We start from the raw sequence: 16,782 nt of genomic DNA on the forward strand, positions 1-16,782 counted from the left end.
AAGAAAAAGAGCATACGTTGTATGTCTTTTTATTGTTTTCATTATGTATGGAGTTCAAAGGCCTCACGTGGGCCTTTGACGTTGGGCGGAGAGTTAAGGCCCAAGTATAAAATGGCACCGGCAAAACACAAAGTATGGCGATATATATTCAAAGTTCAGGCCGGCCTGGATCGATCGGCTCTTCCATCTCTACTTGCTCAATTGTAATTTACTCACGCTATATATAGCATCATCAACATATGTTTTAGATCTTTAATGGCATTATGGTATGCAGACCACAGAAATTAAAGAACTATATATGAACTTCACACACACGTATGTGTATATATACATATTTAATCAAGTACAGAAGAATCAACCTTGCAGTGCCTAGATACACACACAGACATAAATACATATTTAACAATGATAAGCTAATTTTGATGTAGGAGCAATATCATATATAGACTAATAGAAGACCTTCACGATCCACATTTTAATCCAATTTATGTGATTAATTAGCTTCATTTACGTTGACCTGGCCATGGCTTGTGTAACAACTCCATGTGCTTGGTGTGGTCATAGTTCTTGAGCTCTTGCAGATCCTGCATGCCATGCAAGCAAGTATAAGCAGCCGCATCTCTCTTTGGCTAGCAACACATATAACAGATATATACATATACATATATATATGATATACATATATACTATATCACCTGCATAAAGTCAGAACATTTGATGAAAGTCAAACTAAACGAACTAGTATAATATAATGAATATATAGTAGTTATTTAAGGCAGAAAGGGGCTATAGAGGACTTTCATCAATAGTTATTGAGCTCTTGCAGATCGTGCATGCCATGCAAGCAAGTATAAGCAACCGCAGCTCTCTTTGGCTACACAGAATTGATATGTGTACATATATATATATATATATACACATGCTAGATCACCTGCACAAAGTCAGAAAATATTGATGAAAGTCAAACTAATTAAACAAACTAGAAAAGGGTGATAGAGTTGGAGGGAGCTCCCTTCAGTCCAAGACGTGACAACCATAACTGCTCGCAGCTCCTGCATCGTTGGATCAAGAACACACCTCTCTTGCACTTATGGTGAGCTCTTGAATCAACGAGTCAGCAGCTACGTTATCAGCTCTGGACTGCCTCGGACTGGACTGAAGAGAGCTCCTTCGAATCTTCGATCTTCTTCCACAAATATTCTTACACAAAATTAAACATGTTAAAACCACACAAGCACATGCAAATACATCCCAGCTTGAAACAATTTCATGCAAAAAGATGAAGATTTGTCAATAACTTTATGTTCGATCGACCAGGCTTTATACTAGCTAGCTAGGGGACTTGTTTGTGGTAGGAACGGCAGTAAAAGCTTGCATGATATGCAAACAACATGGGATTCATCGAGGGAGTGGGTAGCAAGCATGAAATGGAGAAGTACGAGGAGAGGAAGAGGAAGTGGTTGGTTTATATAAACAAACGAAAGAGCTAGCTAGCTAGCTATAAACGCCGACATACGTATCCAAAGCAGATTTAGGGCAGGCTTGTATTATATAATCATATTTGTTTTTCAAGATATTCTTACAAAATCTCGAGCTCTTAAAAGAATTTGTACTCTGTTCATCATCTTGTCATTACAGCTGGATGGCTCAAAATATGCAGCCTTATGTTTGTCTTCCTTTCTTGTATGACATGTCACACATATGTATAAATTATTTATGTATACTAAGCTTAAGCAAACCGTATGTTCCTAGGAACACACGTGTAATAACATCCGTGAAATCATGAGCTAGTTTCCTGAAAACAATGATAGCTTGTACAGTAGCTAGGGCTAGCTAGCTATCTAGTTAGTTCCCAATTCCCGTAGTGGAATTCCAACCGAACAGAACCATTTCTAGTTCTTTCGGAATCAATTATAGTTTGGGGGAAGAAAGCTTTTGTGTCTGTATTGGTTCTGTTGGAGACTTATTGATGATTCAAGGAAGACTTTGTAGTTTGTGGCGTCTCTCCTTCTTTACTTTTTGTTGCTCACTGTAGAACTGAAATGATATGACCATGAATTGAAGCAGAGGAATCTCGCAATTAACAACAAAAGTACTACCATCTACATATGCATATCTGTCTTGTCTTTTCACTTTGCAATTTGTACACTTGCTTACGTTATTCTTCATCCCTTTTTCTGTGTCCACCTCAATTGCCTCGATTAGGGCACTGTGTACACACAGCTAGCTACCATGGTTGCTTGCCCGTTAGTCTCAAACTAAATGTCACACGCTCTTCCTTTGCTCCCTTTAGAATTTGTCACTCGTACATATTTTTGTCAACATGATGCATATGTATGTGTGTGTGGTTAACCACGTACCAATACTTCAGTTGATTATATCTCTACGTTTAGGATAGATGCATGTTGTTAAAGTCGAGAATTCTAACCATCCCAAAATATTTTCCTGAAAATTATGATTTTGCATTTAGGATAAATGCATGCTGCTCAAGTTGAGAATTTTAATTAACCATTCAGAAGTATTTTCTTGGGGGTTATATCTCTGAGTTTAGGAGAGACGCATGTCGCTAAAGTCGAGAATTCTAACCATCCAAAAGTATTTTTCTGGGGGTTTCATGGTCATGTGGGCTTTCGGTCCATTTCAAGGAAGAGTTAGGAGTCACATTTTCACTTGCATGAGTTTCGGCCAATTCTTATATGTCGTCAGCATTAGGGGTGTTAAACGGTCGCTTTGATTAGTTTTTTGACATAAATTTAACAAACGAAAAGGTCGGTTTTGTCGATTGTTTTCGATTCGATTTTTAATAGAAAATTTTTTTTTTTTTGGAAAAAAACCTACCAATCGGTTCGGTTTTGGTCGATTTCGATTTTGACAGTTTTTTTTAACAGCCATAGTCAACATGGTGTAAGTTGTTTTGGAAACCTAATATATATGCCCATTTAGCAATCCGAAGGGCATGCTGGGGTGTGGATTAGGTGGTTCCTCAGTTTAAAAAAATTATTTGTGTATGTGGTTTTTTTAAAAAACGGTTATTTAGCAATAAATAAAAATAGAACAAAAATCCTAAAATAAATACAAATCCGTAACAATAAAGCTACTGAAGCCCAAAACCTGGCTATTTTAAGCGGAATGGGAGGCCCAAGGCGATCCGTCCTCGTCACTCGTCACACAGTGGGTAAGATGATCGCTTAGAAGCCCAAAAAGGAACGCATTGGCCCAAAAGACAAAGGACTTGTAATAAAATCTTGGAAATCCTGTTCTTTTGGGCCTTTTTCTGGACTGCCATTTTGGGCCGTATATTTGGATAGGTTGTAAATCAAGTTGATGGGTTCTGAGTTGAATGGCCTGGCTGGCATAATGGCATTGGAGGAGGATATAGAAACTGAGCATTCCAAAACACCCTTTATTGCTAGGATTTTTGACGACGACAGACCTCTATTCCTGACCTACAACATTCAGCAGATGGTGGTGGGAACAGTCTCAGGTTGATAAGGTGTTCGGCTGAGCCCAGAGTAGTCACTGATGCTTCCTTTACTACAAATATACTTGTTGGAAGTTGGAACTGCTTTCGAAAGAACTCCAAGGCCTACACTATGACTTGAACCAGGTAGTTTACTTTAGGCCCATTATCATTGGAATTGCTCCAATGGTTCAAGCCCAGTATTTGAATTTTCATGAATTAATTAGTCCATGAAACAGCCAGACCCATTAACTGTCAACCACTGAGAATATTGGGACCAAAATATGCCCACCAATTAATGCCTTGCCCATGCCCCCACCATATTTGACCAAATCTAATATTCTGGAGCCAATCAACTCGCGGCTCCTAAAAAAAGTGACCAAGAAGTAAGTAAATTGGCTTTCTTCCTCCTTGAGACAAAACATGCAAAAAGACAATGAACAGCGTTGTAATAGAAAAGTACGCATTAATGTAAGAATATTATATATATATATATGTACACACACACACGTCCAAATCCTTGTCAAATCTATGTAAGAGAGTGAAAAAAAGACTCCGACATTGAAATCAGATCCACTGATTGCGAATATAATCATCAAAATAACTTTCATTGCCTCTTTTAGCATGCTAGTTATGATGGGATCCATTGATTAACAATATGCGGATAATCGTAATCATCAAAGCAATTTTCATGCATTTTTGCTTGTTAGTTGTTAATATACCTAACTCAGTACACCATATCGAAATATCGAGGTATATAATACCCCTTTAGAGCAACTACAATAACTCCATCTTAAGAGGGCATGGATACATTTTCTTGCGTCTTTTGATGAAATATAGGAATAAAGTACCTCCAATGATAATAATTTGTTATCCCAATTTTGTTTGGAACAATATGCAAGAAGGATATATGAGATGCCTCCATGTTGGCTCTAACACATGGGCCCATTTATACTACACTTACAACTATACAAAAAAATCATTACTGGGTCACCTTTATTACACAAAAAAGTAAGTAAGTAAATTTACACTACTATACCAAATTACCAATACATTTTGTTAGCATGACCATATCAACAAAACACATTCCCCAATATCTTTTGTTGGCCCCAATAAAATTACACCATGGAGACCAAACACCATAAAGAAATCAAGAGTTCAAGAAGAGATCGACTCCACTTGAGAAGTGAATCACAATGCGATTCAATTTCATGTAAACCCGTTCAAATTAGAGAGATGAGATCTACTTCTATCAAAACCAGAACCCATCTAACTCATATAAAAAAGGGACTCCACTACATGTTAACGATACTAATTTTTGCACTCCTGTAATTTATTTGCTACTAGATAGAGCTTCGAACACCGGTCACCCCTAATTGATAGCTTACTCCCAATTGACAATTTATTGATTTGAGCTTACATTTTCTCATGTGCATTCTATTCTCCGTACAAAGGATAAAATCTAGCATCAATTTTACCGTTTAATACGTCATCAAGACCGAAGACAATTTTGAATGTAATTATCGTGGTTTGTAAGTTACTAATTTATTATGCAGATCCAATGAATGTAGCTAGTGCACGTCGAATGGTGCTGGAAAACTTCCACCAAAAAGGAAAAAGAAAAGGAGAAATTCCGTTACCTTTTAATAGAAAAATAAGCACCGCAGTCGCACTGGTTCCTTTCATTCTACCGTAATAACTGATTTAGCCTTACTCAGAGTCGCAACAAATATCATTTAGGAAGGGAAGATATTATACAAAAAGGGATTTTCCTTCGAGGATTATCATTTTCCCACCGCACGAAATACGCCTTTTATCATCTTTCTTTTTTAATTCGTTTAAAAAAGGGCTCCTTCACTCTGCCTTTCCCTCTTTAAATTTGTGTCTTTCCCGAGAACCAAACAACCCAGGACCCAGCCTTGCCCTACCTGGCTGTAAAAGGGCCGTAACCCACTAGTACACAATTCCCTCCTCTACATAAACACACAAACCCTATCCCTCTCCACCACCACACAATCCTGGATAATCCTTCCATGTCCTCCTAGCCCCTCCTAGCTTTCAATAACCCAACTGATTATTTATTTTGATTTTTCCTTTTTTATTCTTGATTTGTTAGAAAGTTCGATTCTTTTTACGAACGAAGATGGCAATCCCTTATCCCCAATTGTTTGCTACAGAGAAGGCACCAATGGAGGCGGGTTTGCCTGCCCTGTCTCCGCCTCTGTCGCCTTCCCCTGTTATTCTAACCCAAGACGATTTGAAGAAAATCGCCGCCTACAAGGCTGTTGAGTATGTCGAATCTGGGATGGTTCTAGGATTGGGTACGGGTTCCACGGCCAAGCACGCCGTCGATCGAATCGGCGAATTGTTGCGACAGGGTAAGCTCAAGAATATTGTGGGCATTCCCACCTCGAAGAAGACACACGAGCAAGCGAAATCGTTAGGGATTCCGCTCTCCGATCTTGACACTCATCCCACCGTTGATCTTGCGATCGACGGCGCCGATGAGGTGGACCCAGGCCTCAATCTCGTCAAGGGACGGGGTGGGTCATTGTTACGAGAGAAAATGGTTGAGAGTGCTTGTAAGAGATTTATTGTTATCGTTGACGAGTCCAAGTGGGTTCGTTTCATTGGGGAAGGTGGGCTTGCGATGCCGGTGGAGGTGGTGCCGTTTTGTTGGAAGTTCTCGGCGAAGAGGCTTCAGAACCTGTTTGAGTACGCGGGTTGTGTGGCCAAGCTTAGGACAGAGAAGGAGGGCAGTGCCCAGCCGTTTGTGACAGATAATGGGAACTTCATTGTGGACTTGTATTTCAAGGAGGACATTGGGGATTTGAAGATTGCCAGTGATAAGATTTTGAGGCTTGCTGGGGTAGTGGAGCACGGTATGTTTCTTGATATGGCTTCTACAGTGATTGTTGCTGGGGAGCTGGGGATCACCATCAAGCATAAAGGGGATCACCATCAAGAATAATTGGGGAAGTGGAGGTAGTTCTTTTTTGCCTCCATTGGATTGAGAGGATATCTGACAATGTTACTTTCTAAGGAGCTTAGATATGATTTGGTGATTTTTCTCGTTCAAAGGAGAATAATTTATTGCTGTAATAGGGGAGGGATTAGCATATTTGATATAAGTTATGGGAAGGGCTTACTCAAGTTTTGATGTTATCTGTCTTGACGCAGAATTTAGAAAGGAATAGTAGGAAAAGTAGTTTTTTTGTTGGAAGCTGAATGATCAGATATATTTTAATCTTGGTTGTCACGATTATTCAATTTAAACTTCGGTCCAACTTTAATTAGATGATATGATTCATATGAATATGATACCATGAATCTCAATATAATGGAATGGACTGGGTCAAGCTCTTTATACAGTCTAAGTGCCTCCTATATTTGTTTATTGTATGCTTGTCTGTTTCCCTGAGAGAATTAATTTGTTGATTTTGTCATCTTTCTCAGCAATACTTTCAAACCATGTCATTGTTCTTCTTAGTTTCGAAAATCCTGAGAAGTTCATCATGATAGTATTACGATATTTTGTTGATAAAATATGCGCCTGAGGCCGAGCGGTTCCCTCTTTAGTTAGGTGTGGCATTGTATTCCACGGAGAGAGGTTTCTGATCGTTGTGCACTTATTAGTGTGATAGTCACACATTGCCAACAAGGGGTTCCATGGCCGCGTGGCTGCTCTAGTCTCTGCAGTTGAAGTGAGGGGTTAGCCCTACAATTTAACTATTCAAAAAAGAAAAAGGTAGTTTGTGTCCATATTCTGAGGGTGTGGTGGTTACTATCTTTCGAGTCTATTGTGTGGTGTTTATATGTTCTAGATATTTGCTTTAGGTGTGTGTAGAACTTTTATTGGCAATTGGTTGCTCTTTCCATGTCAAATACAGGATTTGGTACCATTTTGTAAGAGTGCTCTATATTTGTGAGGTTCACACTGCCTGTACTTTTGGGATGGTAATAGTGTCCCGTTGTATTCTGTTTTTACTTGCGAGTAAAGTTTCTCAGCTTGCAACATCATCCATCTGCTTACAAAGAACCAATAAGTGATGCAGCCTTTAAAAGGTTTGGTGATTTTCTTTTGTTTCATGGTGATTTATTGCATTCATGATGTCAGTAATGGTGAAACATTTTGAGACCATTTGTTAAATTGTGTTAAATTGTGTACACATCATTGGAGTTTATAGACTAATGCACTCACACCGGAAGGCTGGTTGGTAGATTCACCACGTATCTGGATGTGGGATTCTAATGTGACTGCTTTATAACAACATTTGGCAGTAGCACCTGAGGCTGTTATTTGACTGCTGAACCCTTCTGGACTTTCGACGCCTAGCGGCATCAGGATTATCAATAGCTTAGGAGGTGCTGCAATTGTGAGCTTCGTAAGTATTTTGATTGCTGTTGCAACTGAAAGTTTTACAGATCTTGCTGAGTTTTTAACGATCTTTCTTCTTTCAAATATGAGTTTTATACTGTGATGCCTGTCTTCAAGAGGATTAGCATGCACAAATCTTTCTTTATAGCTCTCGTTGGCATTTTAGAAGTAATATGCATGTTGAACTCCTCATCTCCTGATGTAACTAGACTACTAGTATGGTAGTTAGAAGATGAAGAGAATTTGTACTTGCCTGCATGGTTAAAAAATTTTGTTTTGTTTGTTCCTCTGTAAATATTTATGTAGTCTTTGTTAGATGGATGACAGATGCTTGTTTTGTTCTCAAGCTAAACTTAATGTGCTACTATTTTGCAGCCGCTGAACGATTTTATTGCAGAAACATGTCGCGATCTAGAACGCCAACTTCTTCGCAGTGCTGCATATGTGTTGATGCATTACAGATTCTGGTGTTTCCTTGGGGAGCGAACTCTCCAAGTTTGCATGCACTTGAGTAGGCTGCTCAATGGATTGGAGAATCAGCCTGCGGGACTGGTAATTCATCTATTGAGAAATTATTGATGCCTGCCATCAGTAAATGCAGGAATCAGGAAACATTGTTCCAGAAATCAGACGAGGTTTTATTAGTAATCCATTCCTGTCTCTTGGTAGAGACTTGGGTTGGGTCACCAGGGTCAGAGTTTGGGCCTGGCAAACTGTAGTGGCTTTTCCTTATTGACAAAGCCAAGGCCTTGATGGATGTGCCTGCAAGCTTGCAGGTTTAATTATTGGGCGCCGACAACTTATGGCTACAAGGATCAATGTACTGGGTTAAGGAATTACAATTTATGGCCTTATTTTTCTTTTTCTAACTTTAGTCTCTCTCACTTTTGCTCTTGGGAGTCGGGAAAAAACAGAAAGGAAAAGGAAAAGCAGACGCGTAGGGAATGGATCATAGTATCATGTAAAGTCTCTTTCTTGCTTAGGGACGTGCTTTATTAAATGATTTTCTCATTTGTTATTGATCTCTCGTGAACTTAGAAGAAAGTCTCAAATGCCGTGTTCTTCGACTGCATTGTTTAATTGAATGACACCCGAATCACTAATTAAATTAAAGTGATAAAAATGATATGTATCACTTTAATGTGATGTGATCACTTTACATGAATTATTATGTTGTTAATATTAGGTGAAAAGACTAATGCCATCAAAAAAAGGTCAAAAGATCAATATGATCAACTGGACCCCCTCCCCAAATCCCGCGACAAAAATGTTAAGGTTTTATTAGCAGAATAATTGTTGAAGTCCTATTCTATAGGAAGTTTGATGTGTTTTACCAAGTCTTTAGGGAGAACCCCTGAGTTTAGGAGTTGTTAGTCATGGGTTAGTTGTTGCTTTTATTTTGCAAAGTTTGTTTCGATTCCTACTATTTAAGTTTGTGATCTCAGCAATAATAAGCAGCAAATTCAGCGTTATTCCTCTTCTTCCTTGTTTTCTGTATAACCCAGTTTTTAACATCTGGTATCGGAGCTTGAGGGGTTTAAAAACACAGCAGTGTTTTAGCAGCAGCAGCCAGCAGGCATTAAATGGCATCAGAAAATAATTATGTGCAACCAGCAATCCCTCGCTTTGATGGTCATTATGATCATTGGAGCATGTTAATGGAGAACTTTCTACGATCCAAAGAATATTGGACTGTCGTAGAAACCGGAGTGACTGAACCAGCCAGTGGAGTGGTGTTGACGGAAGCTCAACAGAAGAAACTGGAAGAACAGAAGCTGAAGGATCTCAAGGCAAAGAACTATCTGTTTCAAGCAATCGATCGTGCCATTTTGGAGACAATCCTCCAGAAAGATACTTGCAAACAGATATGGGATTCAATGAAGAAAAAGTATCAAGGCACAACAAGGGTCAAACGGCAGCAGCTTCAAACTCTTCGCAAAGAGTATGAGATGCTTCACATGAAGCAAGGTGAGTCTGTCGATGAGTACTTTTCAAGAACTCTATCAATAGTTAACAAGATGCGTATTCATGGTGAAAAAATTGAAGATGTGGCTGTGGTGGAGAAAATTCTTCGTTCAATGGCTCCAAAATTTGCCTATGTGGTATGTTCTATTGAGGAGTCAAAAGACCTCGATGAACTTTCACTTGATGAATTGCAAAGTTCATTACTAGTGCATGAACAGAAAATGACACCTAATCCAATCGAGGAACAAGCTTTAAAGGCATCTACTCATGCTGAAACCTCTACTTGGAAAGGATCTAATAGCAGTCGTGGTCGAGGCCGTGGCAGAGGAAGAGGAAGAGGTAGAGGTCGGGGTTCTTACACACCAGATTCAAGAGGCAGAGGCAGAGGACATGATCACCACCAGCACACAGTCACCAATGAATCAAAGTTTGACAAGTCCAATATTGAGTGCTACCGCTGTCACAGGTTTGGCCATTACAAGTCTGAATGCACTGCAAACTTGCACTCTGACAAAGGGGAGCAGTCTAACTTTGCAGAAAAAAAGGAACCAGAAACTCTTTTGATGGCATTCCATGTCAAGGAGGACAAGCTTGAACCTGACATATGGTATTTAGATACCGGCTGCAGCAACCATATGTGTTGTAGTAAGTCATTTTTCTCTAATCTAAATGAAGATTTTCGTACTACTGTGTCTTTTGGTGATCATTCTAAAGTAGATGTTATGGGGAAGGGTGATGTTCAAATCAGGACCAAAGAAGACAATATTGAGACTATCTCAGATGTCTTTTTTATTCCTGATCTTAAAAGTAACTTGTTAAGTGTGGGACAGCTGCAAGAGAAGGGATATGTGGCTACAATCAAAGCAGGTGTTTGTGAAATCTATGATCCTAGAAGGGGTCTAATTGCTCATGTTAAGATGACACCAAACAGGTTATTTCCGCTGCGAATTCAGAGCATCCAGACCTGTTTTTTGGCCAAAATGGATGATCCAGTGTGGCTTTGGCATTTTCGTTATGGTCATTTGCATTTCAATGGATTGAAGACCCTTTCTCAGAAAAACATGGTGACTGGTCTTCCTCATATTACTCCTCCCTCCAAAGTATGTGAAGAGTGTGTTGTTGGCAAACAACATCGTGTGCAATTCCCAAAAGGCAAGGCATGGAGAGCGCTGAGGCCATTGGAGCTGATCCATTCTGATATATGTGGTCCTATAAACCCTATATCAAATGGAAAAAAGAAATATTTTATTTCTTTTACTGATGATTTTTGTAGAAAAACATGGGTCTATTTCTTGCAGGAGAAATCAGAAGCTGTCACAGTTTTTAAAAGCTTCAAGGCTCAGGTGGAAAATGAAGTAGGGAGAGCCATTAAAACTCTCCGAACAGATCGTGGTGGAGAATATATGTCACAAGAATTTGCAAATTTTTGTGATGAGCATGGCATTAAAAGGCAATTAACAGCAGCCTATTCACCTCAGCAAAATGGTGTATCAGAGAGAAAGAACCGGACTATCCTAAACATGGTGAGAAGTATGTTGGCAAATGGTAGAATTCCGAAAAGATTTTGGCCAGAAGCAGTAAATTGGAGTATACATGTTTTGAATCGAAGTCCTACATTTTCCGTTCAAAACATGACTCCAGAAGAAGCTTGGAGTGGACGAAAGCCAGCTGTTGATCACTTCAAAGTGTTTGGGTGCATTGCATATGCACATATTCCAGATGAGAAGAGAAAGAAGCTAGATGACAAAGGTGAAAAATGTGTCTTTCTTGGAATCAATGAACAATCGAAAGCCTACAAACTGTTCAATCCCATCACGGGGAAGATTGTCATCAGCCGAGATGTCATTTTTGATGAAGCAAATACATGGAATTGGATCGAAAAAGATGCAGGGCAGCAGCAAATACCTGCGAGTTTTGATGGAAAAGAAGCAGAAACACACGAGCAGCCACTACTTCCTACTGATACTTCAATGTTGCAATCAGACCAGCAACTACAGCAGCCATTTGAGGTCATCGATGCTCAGGTAGTAGGCGAAAGCTCTCGATCTCAACGAATCAGGAGGAGGCCTGCATGGATGGAGGATTATGAGGTTAGTGATGATCAATCTAATGATACTTTTTCTCATTATGCATTATTCTCTGATTGTGATCCCATCACATTTCAAGAAGCTGTCAAAGATCCAAAATGGCAAAAAGCCATGGATGAGGAGATTGGGTCTATAGAGAAAAACAATACATGAGAGCTTTCTGAACTTCCAGAGGGGCAAAAATCCATTGGTGTAAAATGGGTTTATAAAACAAAGTTGAACAAAGATGGCAAAGTTGACAAGTATAAAGCTCGGCTCGTTGCGAAGGGATACAAACAAGAATTTGGCATTGATTACAACGAGGTTTTTGCTCCAGTTGCAAGGCATGAAACAATTCGAATGGTGGTGTCACTAGCAGCACAAAATTCCTGGCCTATTCTCCAGATGGACGTGAAATCAGCCTTTCTACATGGCAATCTACATGAGCAGGTTTATGTCGATCAGCCCCCTGGTTATGTGCAACAAGGAAGTGAAAATAAGGTATACAAGTTGAAGAAGGCTTTATACGGGCTGAAACAAGCGCCCCGAGCTTGGTACAGTCGTATAGATACTTATTTTGCAAAGGCTGGGTTCCAAAAATGCCCATATGAGCATACTCTCTTCATCAAACCTGGAGTTGGTGAAAAGATTCTGATTGTTTGTTTATATGTAGATGATTTGATTTACACAGGAAATGATCAAGCAATGTTTGAGGATTTTAAAAGGTCCATGATGGCAGAGTTTGAGATGACCGATCTAGGAATGATGCACTATTTTCTTGGCATTGAAGTAGTGCAATCAACATCTGGAATTTTCATCACACAAAAGAAATATGCTTTGGAAATTCTGGACAGGTTTCAGATGATGAATTGCAACCCAGTTGGAACTCCGACGGAACCAGGTTCGAAGCTCACAAAGGATTCTGAAGGGAAAAGGATAAACAGTACCTTATACAAGCAAATTATTGGAAGCTTGATGTACTTAACAGCAACTAGGCCTGACATTATGTTTGCTGTAAGTCTCATAAGCAGATATATGGAATGTCCAACTGAGCTTCATCTCCTTGCTGCAAAGAGAGTATTACGCTACTTGAAAGGAACACTTGATTTTGGTGTCTTTTATCAAAAAGGAACAGGATCAGATCTTATTGGCTTCAGTGATAGTGATTATGCAGGAGACTTAGATGATAGAAAAAGTACTTCTGGTCATGTATTTATGATGAGTTCAGGAGCTGTATCATGGTCATCAAAGAAGCAACAAGTGGTTACTTTATCTACAACTGAAGCAGAGTTTATAGCAGCTGCATCTTGTGTGTGTCAAGCTATTTGGTTGAAAAGAATACTCAATTTGCTGCACTGTTTCCAGCAGGAACCTATGAAGATTTATTGTGATAATAGTTCAACCATTAAACTCTCCAAGAACCCAGTTTTACATGGTAGGAGCAAGCACATAGATGTGAGATATCATTTCCTTCGTGATCTCACAAAAGAAGGAGTCATTGAACTGGTTTATTGTCGTAGTGAAGATCAAGTTGCAGATATCCTAACGAAGCCTCTCAAATTGGCTGCATTTGTGAAGCTTCGTGATTTACTTGGAGTTTGTTCGATTTCTACTTTAAACTGATTGTATGTATACTATTCAGTTTAAGGGAGGGTGTTAAGGTTTTATTAGCAGAATAATTGTTGAAGTCCTATTCTATAGGAAGTTTGATGTGTTTTACCAAGTCTTTAGGGAGAACCCCTGAGTTTAGGAGTTGTTAGTCATGGGTTAGTTGTTGCTTTTATTTTGCAAAGTTTGTTTCGATTCCTACTATTTAAGTTTGTGATCTCAGCAATAATAAGCAGCAAATTCAGCGTTATTCCTCTTCTTCCTTGTTTTCTGTATAACCCAGTTTTTAACAAAAAATGGTATGATTAAGACAACACTCCCAGCCTTTATCTCTTTTTTTTTCTCCCTCTCTAATTAGGTTGCCATCTTTTTCATAACAAAAGAGTCTTCCTTCCCCTTCACAAAATATTAATTAATTATAATCATTGACGTATTGTAAATACACTTACGTTTCATGTTAACACACGTCTCATGTGCCATGCCACTTAGTATTATATACTATATTATTAGGAAAAAAGAAGAAATAACCACAATATACAAGTTTCTCCTGAATATATGATATGGTCATATGGGCTTAAACTTGAGCTGCTAGAGTAAGTTGGGTCAAACCTCGTAACGTGGTCACGAAGAATATTGCTCATAGTGAAAATTGAATTTAGAATCTTTTGAGTCAATACAATTTGGATCCAGAGAGATTCACCACTAGAGTATCACACAACTGATTTAATTACTAGATTATATAAAAACAATCAAAAGCATGATGTGAAACCTAGCACAATAGATTGTCCCATTGGAAGGAAGCAACGAAAACTAGATTATCACATTGGAGTTGCGTAACCGTTTTGCCACATAATGTTAAATAGATAGGTGTAGTGGTTAGTCCTAATATGATAAGAGTAGATGCAATCGTCATACCCCAAATATTACAACACCAAACCAAACCTCTCCTTTGATGTGGACCTCAATCTACACCATTTGAAACTGATAACCCAAAGCCAAGTTAGATAGATATATAATGCGTTAATCAAGGCAACACTGATTACAACATCTTAATCTGGTAAATTATCGAAGCAAAACCATTAGAATGGGCAATGGAATGTATTGTAGGATACAAGTGCAGATGCCATCAAGTAGGAACATGACCTTAATGAATCAGATGATAGCAATGAGGCACATGGCATGTTAGAATCCTGCTCCAATGAAAATGTATTCAATGCGGACAAATTATCATTCACTAATAATGCACACACGCATATATAGCCAAGTGTCTCTGACTATTTGACATTGTCGGAGTGAGACATAAGTTTTCTTAAAATGAGTAGTATTAAGATTATTGAGGGGTTGTCATATTCAGATATCAGTTTTTTTTTTTTTTTTTTCTTTCAATCGAGAACGATGTCCTCAGACTTATTTATTTTGGAAAGTTAAATTGGGCTAAACTCAAGTTCGATGTTGAACAATTAAGTCGATAATGTGAGGGTACGTAGTATCAATGAAAGTTAGCCGAGAACATTTATTATGGTATCTCATCGTGTTTTAGTTATATATGCTGGATTAGTTCTCAAGAACCCTAACTAGGTTTTGCATGCTTATGACTGATGGGTTTGTTTTTTGGGGAACAAACCATAATAACAAGCAACAAGCAGGTGCAAACAAGGAGGAACAACATAAAACAGTGGACTTCAAATAGAACAGAATTAATTAAGAGCCAACTGAAGTTGACTCAGTCATAAAATTCACCATGCCTCTTTTTTTTTTGAATGGGAAGGGGGTGTTCACCATGCCTCTTTCTTTTTTGAATGGGAAGGGGGTGTGGAGGTGTTATGACCCACTAACAACCAAGGCCCAATCGACACCCATCTAAAGCAAGGCTTTGCTCAGACACCTACGCATGGGCCGCCCACCTTGTCCATGGGCCGGCTGTAACCAAGGCCCCAGTCAGGCCCAAAGGCCTCCACGGCCCCGCCCTCCTGAAAACCTTGACTACTAGGGAGGGAGGGTCATCCCACTTAAATATCACATTGGCACGCCCACATCTTCCGATGTGGGACATGACAGGAGGATGGATCCTAGTACTGGGGTCCTATTCTTATGCGCTTGCATGCAAAGTTTGGATGTGTGCTACTCAGCCTACTCAGCTCTCGCTTCCCGTGCGTTTTATTGTTTCCAATCATGTGCATAAAAGCCAAAAACAGAGGATTAGCACACAGGATTTTTGAATAATATTCTATCGATTAGGATTTAGGATTTAATTATCTAAAATGATAAGTGTCCATAATTGTTCATAATCTAGGTGACATGAGGAGAAGTGTGAGAACAATTTAATACAAAATGATCCCTACACTTCTCCTCATGCCACTTAGATTATGGATAATTATGAATATCAAAATTATGGACATATAATATTTCCGTTTAATTATATATATATATATATATATATATATATATATACACTGACAGACATTTTGATACCTAATTGGTCCACGAGATTATTAGGTCTTGGAAAAGGCGATGTGTGGATCCCAAAGTGGGATCTTTTTGAGTTAATAATATTCATCTCTACTGCTCTACATATATCATCTTTCGGCGGTATACATAAATGAACGAGACGTTCTATACGGACACTCGTATAAGATAATTTTATGGACCCTCTATTCATCATCATTAATCATTCTTCATTGAACCAACTGATTGTTAAGATCTTGTTGATGTTTGTTTATATTTAAAAGATTTTTTATATGTGTTTTCAACATGAGTTGAAGGGTAGAACGGTTATTAAAGTTTTGAAAATCTCATCCTAATTCCTAAACCCAAGTTTCAATCCCACTATATATATATATTTAAAGATGGTTTTGTTATTTTATAAAACTGTAAAACGTATTTTTCCTATATTTATTAAAACTGAACCTTACGTCAATATAAAGAATCTCGTCATTCTTGGTGTTTATGTGTAGAGATCATTTACAAGATGCTGTATTGTTTTATCTTAGGAGTGACGTTACTATATAATGCTAACACAAATTCAAAGACAGCCACAAAATCGTCTTAAAGAGAGTGACTTAATTCGTGACTCGGCCATCATTTCAAACTTGGTTCAATTTTTCTTATTTGTAGAATTTCAAAGTAATATTCAATCAGTTTTTGTGGTAGTGTTTCAACAGATGTTATAGATGGGTTTTAGGGCTTGACCAAAAGATCTCTCAAATGTTCAATGCATGAATTTCAAGATCTCCTCCGGAAGTCTTAAAAAGTGGACGACCACTATATATGTGAAGACTTGCAAGCACTGAAGAGATTAGTAGAGT

General features: G+C 38.6%; 1 protein-coding gene and 1 long non-coding RNA gene across 2 annotated transcripts; both read left to right on the forward strand.

The window, feature by feature from the left end:
- Positions 1 to 5,335: 5,335 nt before the first annotated feature.
- On the forward strand, positions 5,336 to 6,906 carry LOC120016608 (probable ribose-5-phosphate isomerase 2). The gene has a single exon (XM_038869458.1). It carries the CDS (start codon positions 5,604 to 5,606, stop codon positions 6,429 to 6,431), a length of 828 nt encoding a protein of 275 aa, XP_038725386.1. The 5' UTR covers positions 5,336 to 5,603; the 3' UTR covers positions 6,432 to 6,906.
- A 709-nt stretch (positions 6,907 to 7,615) lies between these two features.
- Positions 7,616 to 8,836, forward strand: LOC120016641. The gene is made up of 2 exons (XR_005472014.1): positions 7,616 to 7,845; positions 8,214 to 8,836. It is a non-coding gene; the product is annotated as an uncharacterized LOC120016641 (long non-coding RNA).
- Positions 8,837 to 16,782: the final 7,946 nt, after the last annotated feature.

The sequence above is a fragment of the Tripterygium wilfordii genome, chromosome 2, assembly GCF_013401445.1.
Source record: "Tripterygium wilfordii isolate XIE 37 chromosome 2, ASM1340144v1, whole genome shotgun sequence".
Lineage (NCBI taxonomy): Eukaryota > Viridiplantae > Streptophyta > Magnoliopsida > Celastrales > Celastraceae > Tripterygium > Tripterygium wilfordii.